The 24005-nt window shown below is 30.9% G+C and overlaps 2 protein-coding genes across 2 annotated transcripts in view; one reads left to right on the top strand and one right to left on the bottom strand.

Moving 5' to 3' along the window:
• Positions 1–9069, top strand: part of LOC143075102 (nucleoredoxin-like) — a 43718-nt gene extending 34649 nt beyond the window's left edge. The window contains exons 6-7 of the mRNA XM_076250401.1: positions 4251–4360; positions 6099–9069. Coding sequence (XP_076106516.1) covers positions 4251–4360; positions 6099–6293 — 305 coding nt within the window. The 3' untranslated portion in view covers positions 6294–9069. The remainder of the gene's footprint in view (positions 1–4250; positions 4361–6098) is intronic.
• Positions 9070–11143: 2074 nt separating this feature from the next.
• Positions 11144–23979, bottom strand: LOC143075103 (ras-related protein Rab-34-like). Its single transcript, XM_076250402.1, has 10 exons — positions 23829–23979; positions 21963–22076; positions 21219–21310; positions 20726–20791; positions 20195–20296; positions 19524–19588; positions 17971–18098; positions 16992–17082; positions 16632–16751; positions 11144–16102 (listed from the first exon to the last, which is right to left on the bottom strand). The coding sequence occupies exons 2-10, from the start codon at positions 22029–22031 to the stop codon at positions 16032–16034; spliced, it is 804 nt and encodes a 267-aa protein (XP_076106517.1). The 5' UTR covers positions 22032–22076; positions 23829–23979; the 3' UTR covers positions 11144–16031.
• Between the last annotated feature and the right edge of the window lie 26 nt (positions 23980–24005).

Here is a 24005-nt window from a genome sequence, read left to right on the forward strand (position 1 = left end):
TTAACACATACTTCCTTTGGTTTCTTATGGAAGTTTGTCTATTGACAACAAACATACCACATCATCTACTTTATATAAGTATTTATAAATTACAACGTATTTTGGTGATCTTGCAAAATGATCGTAATCCCGAAAATCGTAAACATATCTTCATTTCTTCAAAGGGGGCAAGAAGGGTTCCATTAACAGGCCAATAAATAAGATTACAGTTAGTTTAAGATTTTTTAAAAAAATAGGTTTTTTTTTTCTCTCATAATAACAGTAAACAAATTCACAACAATGTCAATTTCAAGAAAGCAGACAACAGCTAATAAGTCAATAACAGTACAGCATAAATGATCTTGAATATTTGCCACTTTTAACTAAAATATAAAAGCACAGAACCAGGACATAGGAGCACAGAACCAGGACCGTTTTTCTTATCACCAGCACAGCGTCAGGACAATTCCGTTTAACGAACTTGCACGACTTTTGCAATATAATATTGTTGTAATATACTTTGCATGGTACTTATGACACATCAGAGAAAAATTAAGCAACAAAACAGTCGTTTTATTGCCGTTCTGATACAATGTAAACAAACCCACCAGCACAGAATCAGGACCCACCAGCACCCGTCAGGACCAAATCACCAGCACAGTACGTTCTCTCGCAGGACAACCATACCCACCGTGTTTAGTATAGAAATTTAATTTTCAATCATCAGTAGAAAAATAAGAAGATGTGGTATGATTGCCATTGAGCAAAATTATCACCAAAGGGTATAGGATTTCATAGTGCATAGTTAGCTATTAAAGGGCCTGTGTGACAAAATTTGAAACAAATTCAAAAGAGAAAAAAACAACAACCTGATTTAAGCCTATAACCTTTAATAAAAAAACAAATACAGCATTTTGATAACTTGGAGGATATTGCTTTTGAAAAGATTGGTAACAATAGAATAAATTCTAGAATACCAATTTTGTTAGATTTCGTGGTTTTAGGTAAACCATGAATTGAAATGTATGAAGAAAAACACCTTTGATAATAGACTTGAATTGATACTTTGGAAAATCAACAAAATGAAATATACATGTATCTTAAATTACATATTCCCTGAATACATGAAAACTTTTCTCCATGAATATGAGAGTGGTAGAACTATTATGAACATGTGCACAATATATACAATACAATACAGATATGGCTATAGATGTACTGAGTGACTTAGCTAAAGTATATATAATGTTATTGTATTACAGAAGGAGAAGATAGTGATATAGATATGGCTATAGATGTACTGAGTGACTTAGCTTAAGTATATATAATGTTATTGTATTACAGAAGGAGAAGATAGTGATATAGATATGGCTATAGATGTACTGGGTGACTTAGCTAAAGTATATATAATTGTATTGTATTACAGAAGGAGAGGATAGTGATATAGATATGGCTATAGATGTACTGAGTGACTTAGCTAAAGTATATATAATGTTATTGTATTACAGAAGGAGAGGATAGTGATATAGATATGGCTATAGATGTACTGAGTGACTTAGCTAAAGTATATATAATGTTATGGTATTACAGAAGGAAAGGATAGTGATATAGATATGGCTATAGATGTACTGAGTGACTTAGCTAAAGTATATATAATGTCATTGTATTACAGAAGGAGAGGATAGTGACATAGATATGGCTATAGATGTACTGAGTGACTTAGCTAAAGTATATATAATGTCATTGTATTACAGAAGGAGAAGATAGTGATATAGATATGGCTATAGATGTACTGAGTGACTTAGCTAAAGTATATATAATGTCATTGTATTACAGAAGGAGAAGATAGTGATATAGATATGGCTATAGATGTACTGAGTGACTTAGCTAAAGTATATATAATTGTATTGTATTACAGAAGGAGAGGATAGTGATATAGATATGGCTATAGATGTACTGAGTGACTTAGCTAAAGTATATATAATGTCATTGTATTACAGAAGGAGAAGATAGTGATATAGATATGGCTATAGATGTACTGAGTGACTTAGCTAAAGTATATATAATTGTATTGTATTACAGAAGGAGAGGATAGTGATATAGATATGGCTATAGATGTACTGAGTGACTTAGCTAAAGTATATATAATGTTATTGTATTACAGAAGGAGAGGATAGTGATATAGATATGGCTATAGATGTACTGAGTGACTTAGCTAAAGTATATATAATGTTATAGTATTACAGAAGGAGAGGATAGTGATATAGATATGGCTATAGATGTACTGAGTGACTTAGCTAAAGTATATATAATGTTATTGTATTACAGAAGGAGAGGATAGTGATATAGATATGGCTATAGATGTACTGAGTGACTTAGCTATAGTATATATAATGTTATTGTATTACAGAAGGAGAAGATTCTGATATAGATATGGCTATAAATGTACTAAGTGACTTAGCTAAAGTATATATAATGTTAATGTATTACAGAAGGAGAGGATAGTGATATAGATATGGCTATAGATGTACTGAGTGACTTAGTTAGAGTATATATAATGTTATTGTATTACAGAAGGAGAAGATTCTGATATAGATATGGCTATAGATGTACTGAGTGACTTAGCTAAAGTATATATAATGTTATTGTATTACAGAAGGAGAGGATAGTGATATAGATATGGCTATAGATGTACTGAGTGACTTAGCTTAAGTATATATAATGTTATTGTATTACAGAAGGAGAAGATAGTGATATAGATATGGCTATAGATGTACTAAGCAGGGGTGTGGAAATGCTATGCCCGACTCGCCCGACTCGCCCGACTTGCCCGACTCGTACATTTGAACAACCGGACAAGTAATTATTTTTGTCTCGGTTGCCCGTGGACAAGTAAAAAGAATATACAAGACAAATTTCAAATCCAACAAAAATATAGAATTAATTCCAAAACGTATAAAGATGTTTAATTTATGTAAAGAAACCAATAGTCAGCGAGTAAAAACACCAATGTCCAGACGATAAATATTAGTAACATAATACCGGAAATAGATCGATAAGGAAATTGATAAAAAAAAATAGGTATGTGAATCCAAGTCGCGTAACATTGCATTGACTTTGTCCATTGAGCCGGGATCGTCGATTATGTTTTATCCATTATTCACCGGAAGTATTATTTCTTTAGTTTTTTGTATCGACAGTCAGATTGATAAATATTAAATATTAAAGACCCCGGTCGAGTAAGCCAAAAAGATTTATGAGTCAAGTAGAAAACCTAAAACGCAGATGTAGAAGAACACGTATTTTAAAAAAAGATTTGGAAGCGAGAATTTCAGACATCGTGTATATTAGATTGCCCTGGCTATCTTGGATGGAAATTCGTAAAATAAATAATTTGTTGTCTTATCTATAGAAGACAGGTCAGCATCATTTGTTGTCAAAGTGGTAAATAGAAGAGATGATTGAATTGCCCCTCAAGACAATTACAAAAGAAACAAAACGTGTGTCAGTTGAGAGAAACACCAAAACTTCACCATGTTCACTAACTGTCCTCTTAATTTAGTATATATATGTACCTACTGGCTACAATTTTTATACAAAAAATGCTGTAAAATCGTCCTCTCATGATATCTCATTGGTTGGTATGTTGTTAGGTTTCTGTCCCATTGATGTTAACCCATTTCCTACTTTCCTAAAGGTTTACACAATACAAACAAATGGATTTCATTTGTTTGTGATGCAAAAAAGTGCTAAGAATCATATATTAGCTTACAATGAAATACTTCAATATTTATTGAGAACATCAGGGCAAGTAACTTTTTTTCCGGACAAGTAAAATTTACAGTTTTACTTGCCCAGGGACAAGTGCTCACAACAAATATTTCCACACCCCTGCTGAGTGACTTAGCTAAAGTATATATAATGTTATTGTATTACAGAAGGAGAAGATAGTGATATAGATATGGCTATAGATGTACTGAGTGACTTAGCTAAAGTATATATAATGTTATTGTATTACAGAAGGAGAAGATAGTGATATAGATATGGCTATAGATGTACTGAGTAACTTAGCTAAAGTATATATAATGTTATTGTATTACAGAAGGAGAAGATAGTGATATAGATATGGCTATAGATGTACTAAGTGACTTAGCTAAAGTATATATAATGTTATTGTACATTATTACAGAAGGAGAAGATAGTGATATAGATATGGCTATAGATGTACTAAGTGACTTAGCTAAAGTATATATAATGTTATTGTATTACAGAAGGAGAGGATAGTGATATAGATATGGCTATAGATGTACTGAGTGACTTAGCTAAAGAAGAGAGCGAGAAGGGAGAAGATCAGGAATTATTTTTCTTCTTTGGTGCTGATGTATGTATTATACTAAATAAACTGGAGCAATCAATGCACATCAGGATATGTAATCACAAATTTTGAAGTAATTGCAAACTGTCCTGAATATTATAATAATACAATTTGGTATATTTACCCATTAGACTATCTATCAGAAGTCAAATAATAAAGAAGTTAGCACCTATAGGCCACCATACAGCCTTCAATGATGAACAAAATCCATAGGGCATAACAAGCTTTAGAAGGCACTGAAATGACAATGACAAATGTAAAGCTATCGAAACAAGAAAACTAACAGCCTGATTTATGATGAAAACAATAAATAGAAAATAAATATGATATGCAGCAACAAACAACAACCAGGGAATTACAAGCTCCTGACTTGGCAAAGGCACAAACAACAAGCAGGGAATTACAAGCTCCTGACTTGGGACAGGCACAAACAACAACCAGGGAATTACAAGCTCCTGACTTGGGACAGGCACAAACAACAACCAGGGAATTACAAGCTCCTGACTTGGGACAGGCACAAACAACAACCAGGGAATTACAAGCTCCTGACTTGGGACAGGCACAAACAACAACCAGGGAATTACAAGCTCCTGACTTGGGACAGGCACAAACAACAACCAGGGAATTACAAGCTCCTGACTTGGCAAAGGCACAAACAACAAGCAGGGAATTACAAGCTCCTGACTTGGGACAGGCACAAACAACAACCAGGGAATTACAAGCTCCTGACTTGGGACAGGCACAAACAACAACCAGGGAATTACAAGCTCCTGACTTGGCAAAGGCACAAACAACAACCAGGGAATTACAAGCTCCTGACTTGGGACAGGCACAAACAACAACCAGGGAATTACAAGCTCCTGACTTGGGACAGGCACAAACAACAACCAGGGAATTACAAACTCCTGACTTGGGACAGGCACAAACAACAACCAGGGAATTACAAGCTCCTGACTTGGCAAAGGCACAAACAACAACGAGGGAATTACAAGCTCCTGACTTGGGACAGGCACAAACAACAACCAGGGAATTACAAGCTCCTGACTTGGGACAGGCACAAACAACAACCAGGGAATTACAAGCTCCTGACTTGGGACAGGCACAAACAACAACGAGGGAATTACAAGCTCCTGACTTGGGAAAGGCACAAACAACAAGCAGGGAATTACAAGCTCCTGACTTGGGACAGGCACAAACAACAACGAGGGAATTACAAGCTCCTGACTTGGCAAAGGCACAAACAACAACGAGGGAATTACAAGCTCCTGACTTGGGACAGGCACAAACAACAAGCAGGGAATTACAAGCTCCTGACTTGGGACAGGCACAAACAACAACGAGGGAATTACAAGCTCCTGACTTGGGAAAGGCACAAACAGAATGTGGCAGGGTTTACCAATTTAGCACACCCATCCTTTCCTAACCTGGGACAGTGGTGTGACAACACAACATAAGAAAAAACTATAAAAATCAGTTGAAAAGGGCTTAACTCATCAGATCTGTACAAAACCCCCTTCTTTACCACCACCATCACAAAAAATCCAACCCTAAAACAATATAGACAGTAATACAGATCTGAGAATAGGACTGAAAATTAGTTGAAACCAATATTAACATGTATCTGTAGACTAAATTATCAATCACTAGACTCAGTACACATCCATCATCCAATGGATTTAGTGTATAGAAGTCTATAACAGTCTAGACATGAATATATGAGACAAGATTTATCTTTATTTTTTAGGATGATATATGTTATAGTGTACGAGATTTTGCCAGTTTAGATGACCAGTGCCCATTACTTGTGATATTTGACTTTCCAGAACAGAAAATATATGTATGTAAAGAGACAGACATTACTAAAGACATTGCACGAGCGTTTGTCAAAAGTTATTTTAATGAAACGTTAGAATCTAGACCATTGAAACCAACCGTGTAAAGTGTGCTCATTTTTTAATGCAGAAATCATCATAAATAGTTCGGAGAAGTTGGATGCTTTATTCAGCTTAGTAGAATTGCTGGACAATTTATTTATTTAAGCAATATCTCGATTTAAGATTGAACTGAATGGAACTGTGAGAATTTATCAACTAACCTGGATAAACAGACTTGCATTTGGACTTTGGACTTTGTTTTAAGTAAACTGAAGTATAAAGATCTGACTTTTATGACGTAAAGACCAGATTGGATTTGTAAAGAAAGTTGAAATATCATTAGATCCTTTATATTGATAATCAAAATATGTAGAGTTGGTTTGCACACTGTACATATATCATTTACGATGAACATTGAAATATCCAGAGTTGATTTAAATTGAGAAAAGAAATATAAAGAGATGCATGTTTATAATGTAAATGGAAATATTCTAAGTTGATCTATAGTGTGAATTGAAATATCTAGAGCTGTTATATAATGAAAATTGAAATATCTAGAGCTGTTATATAATGAAAATTGAAATATCTAGAGCTGTTATATAATGAAAATTGAAATATCCAGAGTTGATATCTTGTTAATAAAAATATCTTGAGTTGATTTATAAAATTTAAATTGAAATATCCAGAGTTGATTTATAAAATTTAAATTGAAATATCCAGAGCATTTATAAAATTGAAATTGAAATATCCAGAGCATTTATAAAATTGAAATTGAAATATCCGTAGTTGATTTATACAATGAAAATTGAAATATCTAGAGCTGTTATATAATGAAAATTGAAATATCCAGAGTTGATATCTTGTTAATAAAAATATCTTGAGTTGATTTATAAAATTTAAATTGAAATATCCAGAGTTGATTTATAAAATTTAAATTGAAATATCCAGAGTTGATTTATAAAATTTAAATTGAAATATCCAGAGCATTTATAAAATTGAAATTGAAATATCCAGAGCATTTATAAAATTGAAATTGAAATATCCGTAGTTGATTTATACAATGAAAATTGAAATATTCAGAGTTTTTTTATATTGTTTAATCAAAATATTCAGAGGTGATTTATAATGAAAATTAGAATATTCAAAGTTGTGAAAATGAAATTTCATTCATGGTTTATGAAAGTGTTCAGTAAATTGTAATGATTTCATATAACTTGACAGTATATTTATTGGTAGATTCCCTTTTATATTAATTTGGGAGAAATCTTTGGTATATGGTTTATGGAATTGTGATTTTACACTTCAAAATTAACAAATGAATGAAAATTGTGCATATTTTTGTGTTAAAATTCATGGTTTGACAACCCCAAAATCCACTACATGTTAAAATTTACAATCAGGAGCCACTTCTTATAGAAAAGAGAGCAGCATATCAAAAGGCATTAAATGGTATTGTTAAAAAGATTCATGGACTGTGTGCAACATTAGTTTATTGGGCATTTTTGTATTAAAATGTACTGATATAATTGTATAATTTCAAGTACAAATTACCCACGTTCAATCAAGGAGGGATGTATAGTAAATCGATTGTAAATATTTCCTGTTTACCACATCTATCTATATTTCCTAATACTTTACTGGCTGCATTGAGACGTACAGATCCCTTAAACCGAACACCTCTGCTGTAGGACTTTCAAACAGCCAAATAGTTTTTCACATGTTCAGAACCTTCAGCTTGCAACTATTACTATAAACTTGACTATAGTTTTGCCATGGCGAGAAGTATTGTAGGAGTTTAAGTCATGCTATTATCTTTTCTTAAACATGTTTTAAAATGGCAAACAGCATCAGATATCAATTCATGAGCTTTTTAGTGACTCTCTAAAGATCTGTGGTTTACAGCGTAAAGTAGGTTTGGCTATCACCAACATCAGGAAATTCACATCTGACCACATTTCGTAGGCTTTTAAAATTTTTCCTCTAGTCACTGGATCTAATGCTTATAAGTGGGTACCCTCCTCTGGAATCTGAATTTTACTCTAAAACTGAAGAAACTCTAGTACCTCACTCACTCCCACTTACTTGCTTCACCAATAACCACCATGGTTACCGGTATTAGTACTATACAAAGAAGAATATATAATTGGACCTTGTTAAGAATCATCTATTGTAACTCAATTTGTTTTACCCGGTATAATTGATGTAAAATGAAGATCGATAATAATTGGATTACTACTTAATGATTTTACTGATTTTGTAAGGACTGATAATTTTTTTTAGATAACTGATGTGATTACTTAAATATATTGAATTTTGTGTCATTTATGTAATTATTGTTTGACAGGGTTGATTAAAAGTTATATAATTGGTGAGATGGAATCAAGGTTTAGGTAGTAATTTCTTTCCTGTCACATCAACATATCATTACAACACAGATTCCTAGCTACTATAGGTAGACAAAAGTTATTATTAAGTGTTAGATAGGGAAAAATCCATGAAAAAAAGAAGATTTGTCAGCACTAAATAGAAACCCAACAGAATACCTTGAATAATTCTCATGTTTCAATAAATTCTGATTGGACATAAGAAATATATCATTTGATTGAAATGATGATTTACTACATGAATATCATTTGATTGAAATAATGATTTACAACATGAATATCATTTGATTGAAATAATGATTTACAACATGACAATATATGTGATTTATTTGTGATTATTATAGATATGTGTTGTTGTCTATGCAATTATTTTTGTATAATTATGAATTGCAACAATTCATTCTTTTATTTATAGATTGTGCTTTTAATTGATATCATTAAATGATTGGATTTGTTAGTTTGTCTTTTTATCTTTCTTATAAATGATCTGTTAGTTTCATATTTACAAGGATTTATTACAAGTACTTTATAGAGCTGTTGTTCCTCTGTACCATTTTTACAACAAAAAACCCTTTGAAAGATCACATTTAGTTAACAAATCAAGAATTTCTTTTTATGCACTTTTGAGTCTAATGTCCGTGGTATTAATTCTCGACTGGATTTGATTTCAAACAATGTTTGTGATAACAAAACTCTTATAACTAAAGTTGAACACATTTAAATTTGAACATGATTGAGATTCATGAAAAGGACACATTACGGCATCCTTCATTTACTGAACGTGTTTGGGAGTTTAAGAAATGTTTCTCAGTTACATATATCTTACTATATAAATCCTTGACATTTATGAAATAACATTTATAAACCTTTTGAGTTACATCACAAAATAAGGAGATAACTATCCATCCACAGTGAAAGTCCCTAACTGCATTGCAAAGACCCACTCTAAAAATAGCTTTGTCTTATGTCTTGTGACAAAATTCAAAACAAAATGGAACATACCAAGAGCCAAACCAAAAGTTGATGCTGTGAGCAAGCTAGGATAACAAAATACAGCATATCCATACATGTAAATTATAGCATTTAACCATTTTTCAAATGTATTATTGAAGGTAGCTGTTGGACCCTCTATTTTCAACAAGGAATGAATGTACATTTATTATTTTACCCCCACTTTAAAAAAGTGGGGGTATACTGTTTTACCTCTGTCCATCTGTTGGTCTGTTCATCCCATGAATATTTTTCACCTCATCTTTCTCAGGAACTACAATACAAGTATTTCTGAAATTTGGTTTCAGAGTTTATATGAGTCAGCTTTACGGTGTGATGCTTTCTCAGATTCATCACTCAACAACAAATACTGCTGCTTTTGTTAATCAATTATTACTAAATGTTCATTTCTTGATTTTTTTTCTTCAAAAAATGAAGTAGTATGACTGCACTGAAAAATTATGTGTATTTATATGTATCATTAAGGACAACAGCAGCTTTAGTAACTGCTGACCTCCATCACTCAGTCATTCCGAAAAAAAAATTGATAGAAAACTTTTGACCAAAATTTTGTACTTCAATGAAAGGGAATATTTTTATATTTAGTATCTAGCTTCATAAAATTGAGTTGTAGCATGCAACAAATATTTACATTTGCTTTGCAGCCAATTGAAATTTAACAACTATCATTGAACAAAGAAAACTTGGAGTCAAGACTTTTGTTGGTGTCTTTGAACATCTGCTTTGCATCCACTTCCTGTTTGCAGATAGAATGAACTTAAAAAATGTTCATTGTTCAAGGAAAACTTTTTGTCAAATTATTTTTTCTTTTTGTCTGGAGCTGGGTAATGTAGTGTTGTACCATGCAATCAATTTTTACATCAGCCATGCAGCCACTGCCTGTTTTCCAGTAGTTGGAAGTTTTACAATAATGCTCATTGTACAAGGAAATCTTTCATTTAAGTTTTCTTGGCTTCAATGAAAGGAAATGATGAGTAAAGCCTCAGTAGACATGTTACATCAATCAACTACATGCTGCAATGCAAATCCAGATTTGGTATTAGTTTTGCTTGCAACGTAATGGGTAAATTTGAACAAAATGGGGATCTTGTACTCATCATTGTTGTAGCAAAATTTAGATATATTTGTAGGCATTATGACCAGTATAATTTTCTTGAAAGTCCAAGGGCCATAATTATACAAAAAGGCAGTCATGTGGAAGGTAACACAAACTTGATTTTGTATGTAAGTCACAATTATACGGTAATGAACAGTACCAAAAATCCACTTTAATCATTATTCTAAGGTATAATGAAAAATATTTGAATGACTGATTGGTTTTAAAGAGATGTTTCAACAGACATGGATAACACTTTATGCCCTGAACACTTAATAATAGTTGTTGGGGAAACAATTCTCAATGTCCATATGAGCTGTTGGATTAGCAGTCAGTGTGAGCATATTCATCTTTTATAAAGCTCTGAATGACACTTCAAAGTATTCTCCAAAAATAATTTCAGAAAAAATGTTCAACTCAAATGTTCCTTTTTGCCATGTTTATTGATTTTTATAAAATCACAAATTTATTGATATGTGTAAAAAAAGCTGTACAAAAATTGAATAACCATATGAAATTTATAAAATGTGATTGTAAATACAATCTAGTTTGCAACCAGATGCTCCGCAGGGCGCAGCTTTATACGACCACAGAGGTTGAACCCTGAACAGTTGGGGCAAGTATGGACACAACATTCAAGCTGGATTCAGCTCTAAATTGTGATGAAATAGTTGACACAGCATAGGTTTCTGACACAGAATGAATGTGGTCTAATGAACTTAAATTTTTTTTTTGCCTTTGAGTAATTCACTATGCTGTTGAATATTAATCCTCTCAAAAAAATGTTTGAAGAAATTTTCTTTTTATTTATGAAATCTGAAATGAGAAAAATTTACCCCCCCTCCCCCATTTTTTTTCACATCCCCCTTTCCCTTTTTCAAAAACTGATCTCAATTCAAATTTCTAATGGAGTTTGCAACAATAACTACTCATTTAAATACATCATAAAATATTAAAATGTAAAATAAAGTGCTTGTTATCACTGAATGGTAAAGATTGTTTTAATTTAGCAGTTGGTAGTAAAAGTGAATATACATTGTATATTGTATAAAACAATGATTTAAGTTGATTCAACTACTATTCTGGACAAAGAAAGATAACTCCAATTGAAAATTTCTTGCTATTGCACAATATTGTGCAATTAGATATTTCTTGCTATTGCGCAATACTGTGCAATTGAAAATATTTGCTATTGCACAATACTGTGCAAGTGAAGATTCTTGCTATTGCGCAATACTGTGCAATTGAAAATTTCTTGCTATTGCACAATACTTAATATAATAATTTTGGATCCTGATTTGAACCAACTTGAAAACTGGGCCCATAATCAAAAATCGAAGTACATGTTTAGATTCAGCATATCAAAAAAGCCCAAGAATTCAATTTTTGTTAAAATCAAACTTAGTTTAATTTTGGACCCTTTGGACTTTAATGTAGACCAATTTGAAAACAGGACCAAAAATTAAGAATCTACATACACAGTTAGATTTGGCATATCAAAGAACCCCAATTATTCAATTTTTGATGAAATCAAACAAAGTTTAATTTTGACCCTGATTTGGACCAACTTGTAAACTGGGCCAATAATAAAAAATCTAAGTAGATTTTTAGATTCAGCATATCAAAGAACCCCAAGGATTCATTTTTTGTTAAAATCAAACTAACTTTAATTTTGGACCCTTTGGACCTTAATGTAGACCAATTTGAAAACGGGACCAAAAATTAAGAATCTACATACACAGTTAGATTCGGCATATCAAAGAACCCCAATTATTCAATTTTTGATGAAATCAAAGAAAGTTCAATTTTGGACCCTTTGGGCCCCTTATTTCTAAACTGTTGGGACCAAAACTCCCAAAATCAAACCCAACCTTCCTTTTATGGTCATAAACCTTGTGTTTAAATTTCATAGATTTCTATTTACTTATACTAAAGTTACGGTGCGAAAACCAAGAAAAATGCTTATTTGGGCCGCTTTTTGGCCCCTAATTCCTAAACCGTTGGAACCAAAACTCCCAAAATCAATCCCAACCTTCCTTTTGAAGTCATAAACCTTGTGTTTAAATTTCATTGATTTCTATTTACTTATACTAAAGTTATTGTGCGAAAACCAAGAATAATGCTTATTTGGGACCTTTTTTGGCCCCTAATTCCTAAACTGTTGGAACCAAAACTCCCAAAATCAATCCCAACCTTTCTTTTGTGGTCATAAACCTTGTGTCAAAATTTCATAGATTTCTATTTACTTAAACTAAAGATATAGTGCGAAAACCAAGAAAATGCTTATATGGGCCCTTTTTGGCCCCTAATTCCTAAAATGTTGGGACCAAAACTCCCAAAATCAATCCCAACCTTCCTTTTGTGGTCATAAACCTTGTGTTAAAATTTCATAGATTTCTATTCACTTTTACTAAAGTTAGAGTGCGAAAACTAAAAGTATTTGGACGATGACGACGACGACGACTATGCAGACGATGACGCCAACGTGATACCAATATACGACCAAAAAATTTTCAATTTTTGCGGTCATATAAAAAACATTACCTAAAGTCACAGTACAATCTAGTTTGCAACAAACATTACCTAAAGTCACAGTACAATCTAGTTTGCAACACACATTACCTAAAGTCACAGTACAATCTAGTTTGCAACAAACATTACCTAAAGTCACAGTACAATCTAGTTTGCAACAAACATTACATAAAGTCACAGTACAATCTAGTTTGCAAAAAACATAACTTAGTCACAACACAACCTAGTTTGCAACAAACATCACTTAAACTCACAGTACAACCTAAATTGCAACAAACATTACTAACAGTCACAGTACAATCTGTTTTGAAACAAACATAACTTAAAAGTTACACATATTAAATGCATTGAAAATATAATTATATCACCAGTACCATTAAATAAGTTTAACAGCATACATAGTAATATCAACTGAATGTCAGTTTTCATAAAAATTAAAGACAAATAAACTATAAACTTCTTGTAAGGTTAATAATTTTATAAAATAGAAAACTTTTATATGTATTATTTGTTGTTAAATAATTGTATATTTACATAAAGACTTACATTATTCATATTCAGTGGAAACAAAAGAGAAGTTCAAGGGGAAGCACTCTTTATAAACAGTTAACAATAGCATATCAAAATATATCTCTAATCAACAAAAAAAATGTGTTAATGGTTTTTAATGGACGGCCAATTGATTAAATATCGGTATATTGAGTAAACATGGCTTTGTAAATGCATAGGGGTTACCATTCTAGTTTTTTTATTTGGTTAAAACTCCATAAAAAGAAGAAGGGCTTCTTTGAATATTTTTAATCTGGGACGGACATGATTCTAATATTAAATCATTATCAGCTGATACAAATTGCCAACCAATACTCAATTCCTCAATGAAGACAACCTTGTACTTAGATTCAAACCATACTTAGCTAAATTATTAATGTTTCATTAGTTACCTCCCCTGTTTAAATATTGAACATTAAAACATAATATCCAACAAAAAAGTCAGATAATGAAAAAAAAACCATTTGAACATGTGACTCTTTCTGAAAGAATCTAATTACTTTGATGATACAAAATAATAATAATATATAAATATAACTGTAAATACAGAGTAGTAAATTAATAGTTTTAAAATATTGTATACTGATGTTATATTGTTAAATTGAACACATGTACTTTGACTATTATTTTCTTTCTTTGGCAGACCAATAAATATAAAACATGTATGGTTTTCTTTCTTCGGCATTCAAATAATATATATAGAGTAAAAGGTAACCTGGAAGAATTACCATACTTCTAATACCTGTCAAATACAAACTATGATTAATTTGGATCCTTTAGACTTTAAATATGTATCAGAACTCGAAATTGAAATAAAATAAACTTTTCAAAAATCATGTAAAAAATTATAAATTGTGAAATATCAATGCACTAACTAAACAACTACCCAGTGTAAAAAAATGCAAATTCAGAGATTCTTTATCTCATAATTTCTATGACTAGTTAAAAATGGCAATTATAAACTAATAGCACTACACATACCATGGTACCATAAAAAGTCTACCAAATATTGGGTTCAATGAAAACATAAATGTCAAAATTTTCTATTAAGTAAAAGACTGCTGTATACATTTGAATTAAGTCAATCCATTGAAAATATCCATGAATTTTAGTAGGCATTTAAAACTAAACAACAATTTAGAATTCTTATAAAATGTCTTAAATGATTGAAATAAACTAATGGGGTAGGAATGAAAAGTCAAACTGGATTACAGAATAGCAAGAATATGTTAGGTAACTTGTATTAAAATGAATCATCTTTTTAAAAGAAGATTTGAAAAGTGTATACACAGAGCATCAATGAAAAATTACTTAAAAAGTGCATTGTAAATAAATCATCATATGATGTTTAGTAATGTATATCTTGTATTTACTGCAACCACTTAGCCAATGGTCATTTATATAAAAAAAAAACATCTACCAGAACAGTGAATAAAGATGACCACTGAAATATAAGCATAATTCCATCAGTTAAATTGAAACAGTTTTAACCTTTACATACAAAAAATGGATCAACTGTTAGTTAATAAACAAAAATATACCTTTTTTCTATATGGTGACCAGTATATCAAAAAGCCGACAATAAATTCTTAACAAACAACATAACAAAGACCATATAAGGAAATCTACAAAAAATATATGTACACTATTTGGCCTTTTTAGTAAATTACAGTTAACTTTTTTCCATTCATTTAATTTTTAGATGAACTTCAAATTCCTAGGTGAAAGACACTGTGTTGAAAATTATAAAAGAATGTTATGGAATAACTGGTTAAAACATTGGTTTTAATGGTTTTAATATATTTTTTTTTTACTTTCTCTGGTTCTTTTGAAAAACCACAACAATTGTTGATGTGATATCTTTGCATATTACAGAAACCATTGATTTATTAGCCATTTTTCTAGCAGAAGTCAGTTATATCAGCAGAGCTTTTAAACTGAAAAAAAGTTCAGGTTAATCTATGATAACTCTGACAGTAAGTTTCCTTATGAAGCTCTCCTCTACATAGCATTTACGGTTTCAAAAGCTAACAATTTTTAAAATGCTTATGCAAGAATGTGAACAAATATGATTATTTGCATGTAAAATGGTTAACAAATGAAAGATCCTTGTTTGAACATGATATGTAAATTAGACATTTATACCCCAAAATAATACAATAACATTCTGGTTTTGACTAAAGATGGTATCTGTCTAATGTTACTGATGGCACATTGGAAGACTGAAGAATTTACATATCACAGCATTTTCCTAAAGGATTCTTCTTACTTCTTCTTTCAAATACATTTTCATTGTCAACTTCTGTAAAGAAAGAAGTTATAAATACATGAAATAATATATTGAATGGTCCATCAAGCAAGTTCATTTACAAAACAAATGAACATATAGTAGTACAGTTTTAACACTAGCTTGCCATTTAATCTTGGCCTTCTTCAACCCTCTCCTATTGAATACATGTCAGGGTGGTCTCCATTTGCTGACAGATATCAGAGGTTAACTCTGACATAAATATATGTGAATGACATTTTTAAGATATATGTTTTTAGGTAAAATCAAAATTAAACAATGAAGCAACTGAAAACATGTCGTACAGTACAGCATTACCAGATGAAACTTGCAATATATAAAGAAGCAATACATGTAGTTGCTTAGAAAAATGAAATAAAAAATGTCTTAGACAGATTTTGACACACAGACAGAATATACTGCATACCAAATCATCAATTTTCTAAAACATTTTGATGACTTAAACCTCAGTGATTACCCTTGTATATGAAAACCTTCCAATACTTATCACTTAAACCTCAGTGATTACCCTTCCAATACTTACTGATTAAATCATTTCCAATCTGTTTGGTAGGTCCATCACTAGATGTATCTATCTCTCGTAAAATAGCTGCTTCAAAAGTTAATGCTACTGCTCTGAAGAAAAACTCTTTCACATTCTCACCTATGTAAATAAAACTCAATTTATTCATTTTCATATATCGGTCTTGTGATTTTGATAATACATCAATATTACTCCTAAAAAATTTTGAAAAGATAATGATTTATTAAATGCTCTTGTTCATACTTTGTTTCTTGGTTAAGTATCAATTCTTATTTAGTAACTGAAATGCACATGTCTGTGAGTGAATTAATGATAAAATTTAAAACTCAAGGCCAAACTAATTGTAAATTTATTATATACCTGTTTTGGATGACACAGCCCAAAACTCTGCCCCTAATGAATTAGCAATTTCCACTGCATTCTGTTCTATTGATTCAAAAGCAGCTGGTGACTAGAAAAAGAGAAATTTATTTCAATAAATGATTTTCATATTCAACAGCAGTTAATGTTTATTATAGCATACAGTCAGTGTATTTCAAATACGAGAATACACCTGCAACATTTTGGTTATGCAACTGAATAGAAAAAGTATGTTTATTTTTGTTCAGGATTTTAGGTATTGTTATTGTCATTAAATGAAGTTGCACAGTGAATTACGTGAACAGTTTTCTCTGCAATGGCTTTTTGTCTGAACCTGTCCTTGTTTTCATATTTGGTTTCTTACTATTATTAGACTTTTACAGCTGAAGGGTTAAAAGTTAAAGTTTTATTTGGGTGCATGTTTGCCACTTGTTATCCCCTTTTTCTAATGAAAATGTTGAGATATTATAATGAATATAACACGTCTCTTTATCTAATATTACAGATATGGAGTCACAGTTTTGAAGGTATCATAAAAATAATGAAAAATCAATACAAGGATATTTAAAAAACAACAATACAGTTTTCAATCGTGAGCCATATCTGTCGGGTCTTTGGTTGATAGTCTCATCTATATAGGCAATAATAATTAATTTCAGAAATAATCTGTATATACATCAGAAGAAAAATAGTTACTTCAATGGATTCATCTATTTTTGTGGGTACTAATTTTTGGTAAAAGTGTGAAATAGTATGTTGTAGATATTTGATAATTGAGTTAATATAAAATTATTATAAAGTTTATTGCAAATCCATATTTATTTGAGTATTTCATTTCATGGATCGCCTTTACCCACAAAAATTGGTACCCAAAGTAATAATACTAAATTCATAATTAGTATATTAACATTCCAGACTTAACACTGTTTTTTTCTGTTGTTCTGTGAACGATAACATATAGACAATACAGATGTCTTACTACTAAGTCTTTCTTTGTACCAACAACAAATTTGATTGGATCAGACGAGTTTCCAGCAGCATCATCCATCCAACGTGCTACATTGGCCAATGACGATTCATCAGACAAATCAAATACAACTATTGTCACTGAAATTATACAATCAAATTTGTTATCTTTATCAATCTGTCTTTGAACTTTACTGTTGTTTGTTAAAACTGTATGAATGTATCATTTGCATCTGACTTTATAACTGATTGTCCATGTTATTGGTAACAGTTGTGCATAAGGGACGACATCAAAAGATCAATGTAAGATAAAAAACTTAATTCAATTAGTTTGGGGATGGGGGGTTGAACAGCTGCAAGATTTGGTTATCCGACATTGATTTTTACATATATCCATATCGGTCAATCAATTTTTCCCAAATTAAGTTAAGAGGGGGGTGGTCAGAGAAAAAACTATGTGAATTAAGTTTTTTATCCTTCATTGAACTTTTGATGTTGTCCCTAACTTTCAACATGATTTTGAATTGTATAATTTATCTTTGAACTTTGTAAATGTTTCAACATTTTACTTTGAAAGTAATTTCTAATATCTCCTTTCACTTGTTCTTTTAACTGGTTGTAAAAGTCACAAATTTAACTATATAACCAGTAACCATATTATTTTCAAATCTTGTAATTCAAATGAACAATGTTTTTTTTTGATTTAGTAAAAGTAACCAATTGCTAAAATTGTTAACAGTAGTAATTTCAATATTTTACAAGCAAGTTCTTTTTCACCAGAAATATTCAGTTCTTGATTTTGTAGTTTGCCTCAAAAGTTGCCTGAATATAGGTTTATCATGATAAGGATTGTGAATAATGAATTCACAGTATTAAAATGGTCTGAAGATTTTATCTAAATTCTAAGCACATGGTATCACACGAAGATAATTATAAACAAAGACTCTAATGCAATTTTTACGTAACAATTTTTTCATTGGCTTAAAGTTACCGTCAAATCCACCTCTAACCAGGCGTAACTAAAGAGGGAGCCGCCATTTTGAATTGATTGGATCAACAAATGTTCCATTACTACAATATTATTGAAAATAAAACAACATCTATCTCAAATTCACCGTTTTAATGTGTTTTTATCTGAATTTGAATCATAGAGGTAGAATAATAACCTCCAGTTTGTATGTTTTCATTTGTATGATGTCACTTTTAGCTACGTCTTTGCGCCAAAATCATTCAGGAAGATTCAGATTTTTTTGTATTTTTGTATGTCAAATTTATACATTTTTTCAAGCTCTAACGTTTTATTTCTTTTTGTAATGCATTAGAATCAGAATAACAGTACTGTAGTTGACAAGTTGCCACCATCAATTTTGATTTGTCGCTAGTAAAACTGTCTTTGCAACTGTCAAATCCACAATTGACAGTGGCAACTCTTCAACTGTATTAGAATCTCTTTGGATTCTCATAAAATTACCAAAGGATCATCTTATAAAAATATGTAGTTGGATTTACATTATTTTCATAAAATGCAAATGAAAACTCAGTTTTTTATATTTTTACAACACCTACCATTAGCACCCCTATAATATGATGCTGCTATACATTTAAATCGTTCTTGACCTGCTGTGTCCCATCTAGAATTGAAAAATTAAAAATTGTTAATTATGAAACTTCTAACAAATGAAGAATAAAGTGAAGACCTGATAATTGTCAATGGTATTAAAATCTATCCCTTTTTTTATGTGTTTTGACAGTATGTAATTACATTAATGTCATACTTGTATGATAACCAGATTTATAGTGGGGGTTTGTGTTGCTCAGTCTTAAGTTTTCTATGCTGTATTTTGTGCACTGTGTACTGTTGTTTGTATTTTTGTCTTTCTTTTTAAGCCATGGCCTTATACATTATTTTCAACCTATAATCTTTTGCCTATCTTTCATACATTAAAAACATATGAAAAGGGAAAAGATTTGAATTATTTTCAAACTAAGTAATTGTACTTGATAGAGTGAAAAAGATGAATTATGAGATTTCATCAACAGGGTTAAAAAATTGATGCTGTGATAGTTTAAATCATGAACGTGTCATCTAACATGGTATATGTATAACAACTTATATAAAGTAAACAGGAGACACTAAATTTTGTTCACAGTTATATCAAAATAGAAATCGTTGTTTGCTCTTCTTGGTTAAAAATGTTTTACTTGAAAACTTCCCACCGTTATCTATGCATACTTACATTTGTAATGTGAAAGGCACATTTAACAGACTAAATTTTTCTACTTCAAAATCTACACCTATAGTGGCTTTGTAATCTCTATCAAATACATCATGGCAAAATCTGAAATATAAAAACTTAATATTCTGTTGTACATGAACCAATCCTGTATACAACATTTTTATATTTTTTTTTTCAAAGAGTTTGGTGTAGACAGATCTTTAATATCTGTCAAACTTATTAATGTTTAGACTCTGCAATGATTTTGAGTTTGACATATTGAATAGATACCGGTAGACACAGGAATAATGTTCAGTATTGACCTTATGATGTCTTTTCATTGTGTTAATGGATCAGTAATGCTAATCCCATTTCTTTTATTCCTTACAAGAAACGTCTGACTGTATTTGTTTTCAGGTACCTTTGGTTTTAACACTCCCAAACAGTTTTTGAGCATCATACTTCCCAAAATTTATAAAAGGATATATTATGGAAATGTAATAAATCTGTTATTTGAAACAAACTAGACAACTTGAGAGTAACAATTCCTACCTGTTGACTAGACTAGTCTTTCCCACAGACACATCACCAACTAACACAGCTTTACAAATTTTTAACCTGCAAAAAGTAAGCTCAAACTAACATAGCTGGTCTTTCAAACTGAGACACCATATGCTGGCAAGTTAAAAGATATTTTACTTCCATTCTATGAACATATGTGTACATTACAAATTACTAGCAAAGTCTTATACATCTTTAACCATCTGACATACTTTCACCTGAGCCTCAGTGGTCTAAGTAATTTATGTATAGCTATAGTGAACATTAACCTGCAAGAGTAAAGTTTATAAGTGAAATCGTTTAAATTCAATAGAACTTCAAATTTCTGCATGAAACAGAAGACTACAAATTACATGTACTTCTGGAAGTGGTTTATCATTTTTTGTTATAATTTGTCTATAAATTAACCATAAAGATGATAACAAACTTAGATTTTATAAAGATGAGCTTTGTGTCCTCTACTATCGTGATCGAACATAATTACCCAACTCTGCCTGTCTTATTATCAGTACATGCAGCCTTGACCTTAGGGTGAAAGTTCATCTTCTGATATGGTGTTGCATCTGGATGAAAGGCCTTAAAAGTAAGCAACACAGAACTTATTGAATTGAATTTTAACAATCAAATGTGCATTTATCATGTTTATAGCTTGCTTTTTGGTGTGAGCCAAGGCTCCGTGTTGAAGACTGTATTTTGACCTATAATGGTTTACTTTTCAAAATTGTAACTTGGATGAGAGAATTGTCTCATTGGCACTCATACCACATCTTCTTATATCTTTTTACATATAAAAGGAAAGTTACATTACTTTTCTTGTTCATTTCATTTTAATTATATTTACAGCAACTATACAGAAAATCTGTTTTGAAAATAATTACTATATAAAAACATGTAATCGTACAAATATCCATATAGATTCTACCACTCATTCTGGGTCGATATAAAGTACCAAGTTTGTTCTCATGACATTTTACATGAAATGTGGCCAAATATTGAATTCCTTTTCCCTTTTAAACTGTGTATGTGCAATAAATATTTCTTATTATTGTTCAACCATCAGATATATCATTCCATTTTCTATAACTTTCCCCATATATCAGAGAACTCTCAAGATGTAATTTTAGTCATATAAAGTATTATGTAGTATATAGTCTATAGAAAAATTAAAGATTGAATCAATCATAAAAGTGAGTTACAAAATTTTGTGTTTCTAAAAGACGAGACACACCTGTGGGAATTTTGTAACGATTCTATCCTTGGCCACATTTTGTGACATCATTGTCCTTGCTGCAGACATGGTTGTTTTCAACTAGTATCAAAGCCTTTTATATTGTACGTTCATCTGAAAAAGCCAAATTAACATGAAAAAAATACAGCTGCTATTCCTGATTTTTTTTAAATGCATTATCATCTGAAAAAAGCCAAATTAATATGTAAAAATATATTTCTGATGAGTTATAAACATGATAAAGAAATAATATTGACAGTCATGACATTAGAGGTCTCTAACTATAATAAACTTAATAGAGCTTTTGTTAATTGAAGCCAAACTAATTACTAGTATGTGTATCCAGCGGATATAAATTTTATGACAAATTTATCAAAAGTAGGTTATAAAAAAAAGTATAGGTAATGATAAAAACACATACATTGTAACTAACTGGTGATTATTCATAGCCTGATCAATTTTGGTCCATCAAGGATGGATCTAGTAATGGATAACTTTTAGACACATTATAATCAATCCATCATTCTACCTCTGAAGAACATAAAGAACAGCCAGATTATAATTCAACTGCAGATGCTGTTAATGTTTTTGTCATTACCTATATACTTTTTTTTAGCTGTTTGTCCTGTTTAACAGTATCGTTATATGACTTTTGTTTGCTTGTAAGGGAAGTCATCCTGGACATGAAATATTATCGGGACGAAGTCTCTTATTACAGTAGAAAAAGTAGAAAAATTAATTAAGAAAAAAAAAAAAAAGGAAAATTTCCCGAAATTTTCAATATACTAATGAACTGAAAATCGTTAACTTTTTTTTCATACTTTTTTAAATCCCTGCATTTGTGCAGAAATTTACTTTCTTTTCCGGTCTTGTTTGCATGAGACTTCTATAAAATATATATTTATCAGTCTAGTAAAATATAGGATTGGAACTCAATACCAATTCATTTTTAATAATTGTTTGATTAAATGATATGAAAGAAACGCAACATGATGAAAGCGTTTCATTGTTTACATTGAATATGACATCATAATTTAAAAAACTTCACAACTAAATCTCTAACAACAGAACCAAAATCGGAAACGTTACTGTAATTCCGTTTCTTTTATTTACATGTTTGAAAAAATTAATTCATACAGACTTCGTCCCCATTCACAGGTAATGCCTGCCTCATATTACAGTCTTGCTAATACAACAAATGTAATACTTTTAAATCTTTTATTTCATGATATTTATAAAAGTCAAGGCGGAGGGCTAACTGGTACTTTGGGTCTGTATTTAATTACTTGTTGTAATTAAAAAAAAAAAAGTTGACAAATGACTTCTCTTATTAGATTGATAACAATATATTTATGGGTAAATTTTAGAGTGGATGTTTGACATGGTGTTTTTCTTTATGTAAGTCATTTCCCATTTTATCATACATGTCATATGTGACCATATATCCAAATGACTAAACAATTAATCATGAAAAGTGCTTGTTGTATGATGTCAAAGGTTCATGAGGGTCAGATTTTCAGGTAAAGTGGGACAGATTTCCAAATAGCGATAAGCCATAAGGTGTTTTACTTGCCATCCTCCAATATTGCCGAACTAACCAAAAAGTGGCCTATTTGTGCCACCACTGATTAGGCCTTCAGATTGATCTTAATAAATAGAGATCTGACGGTCAAAGTTGCTGTTCTACTGTTGCCAACATATGATATTGAACATTTTCATCAAGCTGTGAGTGTGAACCATTTGAGAATCATTTGACAGCTTGAAAGTGAAGAATCATGGAAATTGGAATATAAATTTAAAAAGATTGTAGAAATTATGCAGGCTGTTGAGGTCACAATTGAAAAAATATTTTCCGTTTTTTCTCACCATGGAATCGGATTAGTCTTGTTTATCTTAATGTGTCCTATTTGACCCTGTATAGTTGGTAAATGTAGATTGTCTTCTGATTCAGTCTTTAAATTTCCGGAAGTGCAACTATGTACGCGAAAACTTTGCAACTTATCTAGACATTTCTTAATTTATAATAAAAAGTCCAAAGTCCCC

The sequence above is a fragment of the Mytilus galloprovincialis genome, chromosome 5, assembly GCF_965363235.1.
Source record: "Mytilus galloprovincialis chromosome 5, xbMytGall1.hap1.1, whole genome shotgun sequence".
Lineage (NCBI taxonomy): Eukaryota > Metazoa > Mollusca > Bivalvia > Mytilida > Mytilidae > Mytilus > Mytilus galloprovincialis.

Coding starts and splice junctions, on each gene's coding strand:
- LOC143075103 (XM_076250402.1), bottom strand. CDS start 22,031: ATGTCTGCAGCAAGGACAATGATGTCACAAAATGTGGCCAAGGATAGA. Junction 20,297..20,725: donor AAGACTAGTCTAGTCAACAG/GTAGGAATTGTT, acceptor TTTATATTTCAG/ATTTTGCCATGATGTATTTG. Junction 18,099..19,523: donor ATATTATAGGGGTGCTAATG/GTAGGTGTTGTA, acceptor GTATAATTTCAG/TGACAATAGTTGTATTTGAT.